The sequence below is a fragment of the Miniopterus schreibersii genome, assembly GCF_964146895.1.
Source record: "Miniopterus schreibersii genome assembly, chromosome: 19".
Taxonomy (NCBI): Eukaryota; Metazoa; Chordata; class Mammalia; order Chiroptera; family Miniopteridae; genus Miniopterus; species Miniopterus schreibersii.
Genome location: NC_138119.1, coordinates 9,452,253 through 9,462,224, shown reverse-complemented (window position 1 = coordinate 9,462,224; position 9,972 = coordinate 9,452,253). Strand labels below are relative to the sequence as shown.

The window sequence follows — 9,972 nt, the reverse complement described above, 5'->3', positions numbered from 1 at the left end:
CTGAGAAAGAAAGAATGAAGCCGGAGGTATCACACTCCCTGACTTCTAATTATACTACAGAGCTACCATAATCAAAACAGCGTGGTATTGGCAGAAAAACAGACACACAGACCAATGGAACAGAATTGAGAGCCCAGATATAAAACCACATGTATATGGGCAGATAATTTTTGAGAAATAAGCCAGAAACACACAATGGAGTAAAGAAAGCCAATAAATGGTGCTGGGAAAACTGGAAAGCCACATGCAAAAGAAGGAAACTAGACTACAGTTTGTCCCTATGTACAAAAATTAATTAAAAATGGATCTAAGACTTAAATATAAGATATGGAAAAAGTTACATAGAAGAAAACATGGGTACTAATCTTACGGACCTTAGTCATGAAGAACATTTTATGAACTTGACCCCAACGGCAAGGGAAGTAAAGGCAAAAATAAATGAGTGGGACTATATCAAGTTAAAAAGCTTCTGTACAGCAAAAGAAACCAACAACAAAACAAAGAGTCAGCCAACCGAGTGGGAGATGATATTTGCAAACAATAGCTCAAAGGTTTAATATCCCAAATACATAAAGATCTCATAAAACTCAACACCAAACAACCCCATTAGAAAATGGGGACCCAAACAGACACCTCTCCCAAGAAGACATACAAATGGCCAACAGATACATGAAAAGATGTTTAACCTCACTAGCAATTAGGAAAATGCAAATCAAAACTACAATGAGGAAGCACCTCACACCTGTTAGAATGGCTATTATCAGCAAGACAAGTAATAACAAGTGTTGGAAAGGTTGTGGAGAAAAGGGAACCCTCATTCACTGCTGGTAGGAATGCAAACTGGTGTAGCCACTGTGGAAAACAATATGGAGTTTCCTCAAAAAATTAAAAATGGAACTGCTGTTTGACTCAGCGATCCCACTTCTGGGAACATATCCTAAGAATCCCAAAACACTAATCAGAAAGAACATATGCACCCCTATGTTTCATAGCAGTGTTATTTGCAATAGCTAAGAGCTGGAAACAGCCCAGAGCCCATTAGGAAATGAGTGGATAAAAAAGCTGTGCTACATTTACACCATGGGATACTATGTGGATATAAAAAAGAAGGATCTCTTACCCTTTGAGACAGCATGGATGGACCTGGAGATTATGCTAAACTAAATAAGCCAGTCAGAGAAAGACAAATATCACATGATCTCACTTATATGTGGAATCTAAAAAAAGCTCCAGTGGCATGGATGCATAGAACAGATTGACAGATGAGGGGTGTGTGGGGGGGATGGGAAGAGATTAACCAAAGAACATATATGCATATATTCATATCCCGTAGGCACAAGGCCTGGGGTGGGGCAGGGGCTGGGTCGATGGGGGCAAAGAGGGTAAAATGGGGGACATTTGTAATACTGTCAACAATAAAAAAAAATATGTCTACTCACATGCATGTACATGAATGTCTGTAGCAGCATTATTCATAATAGTAAAAAATGCAGACAATCCAAATGTCAAAAAATTGATGAATGAATAAAGAAAGGTGGTCTTTTCATACAATGCGATATCTTTTCAGCAGTAAAAATGAATGGAACATTGGTATGTGCTACAAAGTAAATGAGCCTTGAAAACATTATGCTAAGTGAAAAAAGCAAGACACAAAAGACTACATATCATATGATTCTATTTCTATGAAATAGAATAAGCAATGAGCTTATTGCCGGAGGCTGGGAGGAGGGAGAGCAGATGATGGGGATGGAAATAGTGCCTTTGATGGCTATGGGGTTTCTTTTTGGGGCGATAAAAATGTTCTGAAATTAGGTAGCTCTGATGTTCCACAATTCTGGGACTATACTAAAAAACAACTGATGAAAGAAATCAAAGAAGAACTAAATACACAGAGATTCCGTGATCATGGATAGGAAGACTCGATATTTTCAGGATGCCATTTCTTCCCAACCTGATCTGTAGATTCAATGCATCCCAATCAAAATACCAGCAAGTTATTTTGTGGACATCAACAAACTGATTCTAAAGTTTATATGCAGAGGCAAAAGACCCCAAATAGCCAACACAATGTTGAAGGAGAGGAACAAAGAGGACAGACAGTGTGAGTTTGGTGGAAGACAGACAAATAGATCAGAGGAATGGAATAGAGAGCCCATAAATAGACCAACAAAATATTGTCAACTGATTGTTGACAAAGGAGCAAAGGCAAATTCATAGGGAAAGGATAGTCTTTCCAACAAATGGTGCAGGAATAACTGGACATCTACATGCAAAACAATGACTCTAAATATAGACCTTACACCTTTCACAAAAATTAACTCAAAATGGAATAAAAATGGATTAAAGACCTAAATGTACTTGCAAAACTATAAAACTCCTAAAAGAAAATCTAGATGGCCTTCACTTTGGTGATTTTTTAGATAGAACACAGATGTAAGCCATGAAAGAAAGAATTGAGCACTAGCCAGTTTGGCTCAATGGTTAGAGTATCAGCCCACAAACTGAAGTGCCCAGGGTTCGATTCTGGCCAAGGGCATGTACCTCGGTTGCAGGCTCAATCTCCGGGCCTGCGGGATGTCTCTCTGAAAAGCATATGTTTTCCTCGGCACTTCTTAGCTTTTGGGTTTGCAGTAATTTCACCGAACTATTTATCAGCCTCAACTAAGATTGCAGATTCCCTTTAAATTAAGGAACCCCATTCCTATTCCTTTTAATTTGTGTATTAGATAAAATCTACAACTCTTCTGTGGGCAAAACCAAAGTCTGAGTCTGCTAGGACAGCAGCTTCAGCTAAGTAATAGGTTTAGAGGCCTGGTTGTGGAGAATTAGATGGTAAAGAATGAACAGAAGTCAGGAAGTGTAGACATCAAATGAACACAATGTATTTAAGCAAACTGCTTATGAAGGGAAGTGAGAGAGATGATGGTGGTTAGTGGGGGAAGGACTTTATTTTGGGGGTGAGGAGACTTAAGCATGTTTATTGGCGGGGGATGGAGCTAAGGGAGAAAGGAAGGCTAAAGATACAAAGATAAAAAAAGGTAATTAAGAATTTCTTAGTACAGATGAAAGTGGTAGGGTAAATTGCCCAAGTAAGATAGGTTGGGGGGGGGGAGAGCGGTAAAGACAGATTAATTTAGAAGATTTAAAAGAAAGATTGGTGTGGTCCCTGATAGTGTCATTTTCTGGAGGCAGTTGGAATCATGATGGGAGGGACCACTTACAGATAAAGAAATAGAAAAGAGGTAGAATTAAAGACAGGATGCGCTGAGTGAGTGAGAGAGGTAAGTCTCTAAAGACTCCCAGGTTTGGAGCTTGGGCAGCTGGGTAGATGGTAGTGTTGGTTTTGTTTGTTTGTTTAAAAAACAAAACAGGGCTGAACAGCAGATTTGGAAGGAAAATGAGTTAAGGATTTGAGTTTAGCTTTGTTCATAATGAGTCAGTCGGCAATAGTGACTATGGCCTGCGAACCTCGGGACCCACAGTATCCACCTCCCTGGAAGGCCTGTGCTGTATGGAACAGTGCACCAGAGGCCTTCTGCTCTGCTGGAGACTCACTAGCCTCTGTCCTTAGAGGACACTGTGGGTATTTAAGAAAAACATTTTCAGAATGAACATTTAGTGTATTTATTTGACCTATGAACTTCTTTAACCATGAAAACATTCCCTTGACTTGATGGTGGATGCCAAGCTATATATACTTTACTCTGAGTTCTTCATGAAAAATGGAATCGGAAGGTCTCAACTGAAAGGAAAATTGAGTTTGTTTAGGAGAAAGATTTTTACAATAACGGGAAAATTGAAAGGAAAAGTAGATTTTAAAAGAGGGAAATAGGAGGCCAGCGAACAATCTGGAGAAGTGGTGATTCGGGGAGAGGACCGTATGAGAGGGTGACTGGTTTTGGGGGAGGAAAACAAACCGGTAAGACACAGGGCGAGGGAGTGAGAAAGGGAGAAGCGTTTTGAGGCTGGGCATCGAGGAAGGTGACAATGGAGCGGATAGAAGGGGAAAAAGGCCTGGGACGGAAAGGTGTCCAGGTGGAGGTATTGGTTGGGGCCGCTGAGGAGGTGGTGGAGGGTGCGGCGGCGGCGGGTGTTTGTGGGAGCGGGGCAGGGCGGCCTGGGCGGAGCAGGTGGCGGGGAGGCCTGGCCCTTCCCGGTCTCGGCCACACAGTGGCAGCCGCAGTGGGCGCTCACCCACACCCGGGGGTGCGCGCTCCAGTGCGGCGCGGCCAAGCGGGGGCCGTAACTAGGACTGGGGTGGCCAGGCCCGGGAAATCCATGGACAGGACCGACAGCGGGTCCTGCCGCCGCCGCCCCTGCGTCTGCAGCCGCTGCCGCCGCGCGTCCCGCCGTGCGCACGGCGCGCGTTACCGGTCCGGGGGCGCGGCGCGACCCCTGCAGCCCTCTCGGCGGTCTCCCGGCCCGGCAGGGCGGCACCCGGAGGCGGCCCGGAGCTGGGCAGCGGCAGCCGCGGAGGAAGAGGCAGCAGCGGTGGCCGGCCCCTGGATGAGGTGAGAGCACCGCGGGGCCCGGAGCACCGTGCTCGGGGCTGGAGACTGGAGCGCTTGGGGGAGGGGTCTCGAGGAGCGACCTTTACTTGGGGAAGGTTGGAGGGCACGGGGGTGGTGGGAGGCGATGGGGATGGGGGCGGGGGCGAAGGGGGGAGAGACGGTGGGGAGTTGCCTGGAAAGAAAGGTGTGGAGCTGGATTTTATTGGGCTAACGCTTGGGAAACCATCTCTATCCCAAGATCCTTGCGTAATGTGTTGGCACCCGCTTTGCTGGTGGAGATGAGGTTGAAGGCCTTGTCTGTTGGTCAAAGGAGAGATGAGCACATGATTCCGAAGGCCATGCCAGGGTGGGAGCATTAGCGATAGTAAAAGGAGATAAAGGATTGGGATGTGTGCGTGGGTGGGCAGTTGAAAGCGCGCTCTGCCTTCTTTTACACCCCCTTTTAAAAAAATCTATTAGGTAACAGACAGCAGGGTGGGGGTGCTGATGGTTCATTTTTCCTAGGCTGCCTATCTTCCCCTGCAGAGCTGGAGCTCTGCCTGCTGGCTGGATGAGGCCGGGCAGGATAAGTGCCACATAAGCCTAGTCCCTCCCGTGGCTCTGGCTTGGAAGACCAGACAAATTAGGCCCAAATTTTCTTGATGTAACAGCAGCAGGATGAAAATTTGTCATACACACGATTTTTATTTTTTTTTAAAGAAGAGACAGATTGTGCTGCTGCTTTTTTTTTTTTTTAAATAAGCATCTCCTTGTCAGCATCTTTAGCTGATTCTTTTGGGGAGCCTAGTACTCACAAATCCAACTAAAAGGCAACGGGGTGGTAGTGGGGGGAGGGTGTCAGTCTCTAAGCACCATTGACTAACTGGGACCTGAAAAAGTTCCTTCATTTCTCTAGGCTTCAGTTTCCTATGCATAAAATCAGGAATTGGATCCCTTGAGTGTTAATTGCAGGAGTAAATATGAATGGGCCTGTATTCTGTGTTCAGGACTCTGCTTTATCTGTGAACTAGGAAACGTAGTTTATTCACAGACACTTAGTTGTATTTATTCATCACACTATCCACTGTTGGAGAAAACTGAGTCAGATGTTCAGTTAACACAGCTTAAAGGAATCACACTTCTATTAAGAAACTGATAATGAATTACTGCTTTTAAGAAGGAATGAAACAAGAAGTATTTATTATTTGATTTTTTTATAAAGTAGAATTTTAGCCCAAACAGAATTACTTTAAAAAACAACATGTGTGTATCTGTGGGGTATTGACTATTTTTCACAGACTATTTTTTAAAAGTCTGAAACAAAAAAAATTTAGTCTGATATATATATTTATAATTTAAAGTTTTCTTGAGTATATTCACTGGGGTAAACTCTTCTAATCAGAAGAAGCCAAAATTTAAATACGTCATGACTGTCATAAAGGAATGGTTTTTCTTACTGTCATTGGTAACACAAAGTTTGTAGGGTTAGAATTCAGTTCTCTGAATTGTGGTTTTATTGTTAAAATACATAGCACACTTTCACTATTTCCTTAATAGTTATTCCTCCATCAGACCTCAACATTAATCTCAGTTGATGTAATGCTGAACCTTGAAATGCTTTTAAACATTTCAGGAATTCTCAAATGAAATTCTCAGTGGTCAGGAACTTCGCCAAGGTCGGTCCTTCTCTGACCCTCATTTAAAAACCAGTTCTCCAGAAATGTGCAACATACTTTAAAAAACATATTTGCTTTAGCTATAGTATTAGAGGTTTATGCGTTTTAGAGGCTTGTCCCTTGGGAAAGGGTGTTTTTGGAATCCAATTTTCTAATTTTCAATCAACTAAAAAATGTAAGAAAGCTTTGCATACTATCCAGATTTGATTTAATTCAGTGTTATTTATTGAGCAATGATGGTGGAGGCCCAAGTTATTTTGAGATTTATGTTGTTGTGGGTATTAATAGTTCATTTTCCTTCATTGCTGAGTATTTCATTGTACGACTGTGTCACAATTTGTTTATTAATTACCAGCCATTGGTGTTTCCAGTTTTTTTGTTGTTTTGACTATTACAAATAAAGTTGTTGTGAATATTTATGTACAAGTCTTTGTGTGTCCCATATGCTTTCATTTATCTTGGGTAAATTTCTAGGTGTAGAATAGAAAGTGTATGTTTAACTTTTTAAAAAATTGCCATTGTCTTGGAAGGCAGGGGCGGGGTGAAAGGAGGCAATGAGGAAAAATGGGGGACATCTGTAATACTTTCAACAATAAAGATAAATTTAAAAAAAGAAATTGCCACCTCTTTATCAAAAGGACTGTACCTTTTACATTTTCACTAGCAAAGTATGAGGTTCCCATTTCTTCACGTCCTTGCCAACATTTGTCACTGTCTTTTTTATTATAGCCATTCTAGCAGGTGTGAAATGGTATCTCCATTTCCATTTCCCTACTGACTACTGATGTTCAACACCTTTTCATGTGCTTAATTGCTATCTGTATATTTTTAGTGAAGTGTTTATTAAAGTCTTTTGCCCATTTTTTATTGAGTTGTTTGCTTTTTTATTGTTAAATTTAGGAGTTCTTTACACATTCTAAATACAAGTATTTATTATAGATGTAATTTGCCAATATTTTCTCCCAATCTATAGCTTGTCTTTTCATTTTAGCAACAGTGTCTTTTGAAGACCAGAAGTTTGAAATTTTGTGGAAGTAAATCCAAACTATCAAATTTTTCTTTTATGGATTTTGCTTTTAATGTAATGTCTTAGAAACCATTGCTTAACCCAGTGACACAAAAATATTTTCCCATGTTTTCTTCTAGGAGTTTCATAGTTTTACATTTCCATCTAAGATGCATTTTGGGTTAACTTTTAAAGTGCAAAGTATTGATCAAGATTCATTTCTTTTTATTATCGACAGTATTACAGATGTGTCCCCACTTCCCACTTTGCCCCAACCCCCACCCCACCCCAGATTGAGCTTTGACAAAAATGTTCTTGTCTCCAAATTAGCATATCAAGTGTGAAATGTCATTTGTTTTAAAATAATAAGCTGCTGCCTGGCCAGCTTGGCTCAGTGGTTGAGCATCGACCAGTTTGATTCCGGTCATAGGACATGCTGGGATTGTGGGCTTGATCCCCAGTAGGGGGCATGCAGGAAGCAATGGATCAATGACTCTTATCATTGATGTTTCTCTCTCTCCCTCTTCCTTCCTCTCTCTGAAATCAATAAAAACATATTTAAAAAAAATAAAAATAGTTTTAAAAAGCTGCCTTACTAAAAATCTGACTTTGTGGGGATTTGCTTTCATTTTATACCACAAAATGCCTGAAGGTCAACACAAAGAAATACATGATCTATTTAAAAGAAAAGGATGTGTGCCTGGACATGAGCAAGAATCTGTTAAAAACCCATTGGATAGCTCAATGTGTAGGTTAATAAAAATGGGTGAAATGCACATTTCCAAGGAGAATCTGGGGCACTGTTCAAATCACAAAGACTTAAAGCTCAGTGCCCAGAACTACAGACATGTGCTCACAGAATGGGGGGCTTTTGTTCACTGTGTGTGTTCTCATGTGTACCCACATTTAACCATACATTAGCTCAGAGAAAGTGGAACCAATAAAAGAAATGTTAACATGCACGAGTGACCTTAGTGTACAAACAGAAGCAGTACCCTCTTTTAGCATCCTTTAGTTTCTATAATATTCCAATCTCTGACATCTTTTTGCCTCATTGCTATATAAACCTTGACTTTGAAATCGCCAACTATATACTGCAGCTGAAATGTACAGCTTTACTACAATCTCAACAAGAAAGTTCTTAATGGATTTTACATATTTTCTAAAGGAAAAATGTTTTTGGTAGTAATTAAAAGCAAATTTGGAGAGAGTGCTTAGGCAGTATATTGTACAGAATGGTGTTACAAAGGCAGATTGCGGGGGGCGGGGGCTACTGTATTGGGTTTTGCAAAGCCAAAGAAATGGCAGATTTTGGCTTAATGGCGATCCTGAATGTTGGGGCATCTGTAAATTTTGTACCCTTTTTTTTTTTTTTTGCTCTTCTGGTTTGACACGTTGGCTAGTTTTTCTCAACCTTCAACTCGAGCTCCTTCAGCGGCTGCAGCATTGTTTTCTTTTTCATGCTTCCGTGGAACCCTGAAAGACTTTCATGTATCTTCCCTCCCCACTGTCTCAGCTGGCTCCCAGGCCTTCCCCTCCCTTTCCCCATCCTCCCAGGAAAGTTCCCACTTGGTCTGTCCTGGTCTCACCAGCAGAAATTGGATGTCCAGGCAGACCAGAAGCAGGGCCCAATCCCTAAAACTAAAGCTTCCAGAAACTGAGCTGAAGAGCTAGGATGCTGCCTTCAATTGGACTGAGCCCTGAGTTACACTTCAATAAAAGAAAACTGGAAGCAGAGTCTGGTCCGTTGAAGGGACTGTCAAGAACCCAGCAAATGGTTCAGCTAGAAAGGTGATTCCAGTGTACTGCCCAGAGGGTAGGCTAAAAAAAAAAAAAAAATGGCACAAGGGACCCCAAACTAGCAGGGCAGCCTGGCTCTGTGGGGCAGATGTAGGTAGAGAGGCAGAAAGCAGGCCTAGGGTTCCTCACCACTAGGAACCAGGCAGGCCACCTGGAGGAAAAGGCAAATACCTATTGCCTTCAGGTGGCCTGGCAGGTAATGTAAATTTAGAAGCAGGTCCGGTGTAAGACCTTAGCAGGTAGTGTTGGTGACTGTGATCACCTGGAGTGTTTATGTCCCTTCTAAGGACCAAACGATATACACAGTGAGGCCTCTCTGTAGGATAGGTTCTGCCAGCAGGGGGCATCTGTAGATGGTTTGCACTGTCACAACACCAGGTTTGGTATTTGTGGATGGGCACTTTTTAAAAAAAAATCCTCATTCAAGGATATGTTTTTATTGCTTTTTAGAGAGAGAGGAAGAGAAACATCAATGTGAGAGAGAAACATTGACAGGTTGCCTCCTGTACGCACCCGACTGGGGATCAAACCTGCAACCTGGGTATGTGCCCTTACCAGGAATCGAACCCTCCACCTTTTGGTGTACCGGACGACACTCCAACTGAGCCACCCAGCTAGGGCTGGATGGGCACTTCTTGCCAAAGGAGAGGCTCCAATTTGATAGTTTTCTAAGCAGCTCAAATTAACTAGACCCTGCATGAAGGACATGGCATGGCTATGAAACAAGAAACAAAGGCAGGGACCATAGCTGTATGGCTGCCTTACCCTTAGCAATATGTTTTCTAATTCAGAATCTAGTCTGAGCCCTAAACCAGAACCTTGCACTGCTTTAGTTATCCCCAAGGGTTTTTTATGTGGCCTAGATTGCCTGATACACGCTCCCTGGCTGTGGACTGGAACTGCTTGTCCCCTCTCGGAAAATGACTCAGGTTTTTGTGATGGTGCAATTGTCAGGATTGCCTTGAAAGTTGTTTGAGAGTTTATTCCAGTATTGTTCCTG

At 42.2% G+C, this 9,972-nt stretch overlaps 1 protein-coding gene across 8 annotated transcripts in view; it reads left to right on the top strand.

Annotated features, from left to right (window-relative positions):
* PDE4DIP (phosphodiesterase 4D interacting protein) overlaps positions 1-9,972 on the top strand; it is a 190,042-nt gene that overhangs the window by 57,017 nt on the left and 123,053 nt on the right. For 6 of the 8 annotated variants that reach the window (XM_081120342.1, XM_081120343.1, XM_081120351.1 and 3 more), the window contains exon 1: positions 4,176-4,511. The exons of 1 other annotated variant lie outside the window; for it this stretch is intronic. In XM_081120342.1, coding sequence (XP_080976468.1) covers positions 4,279-4,511 — 233 coding nt within the window. In that variant the 5' untranslated portion in view covers positions 4,176-4,278. Of the gene's footprint in view, positions 1-4,175; positions 4,512-9,972 lie in introns of those variants that run through there. One more of the 8 variants, XM_081120340.1, reaches the window with a different exon arrangement.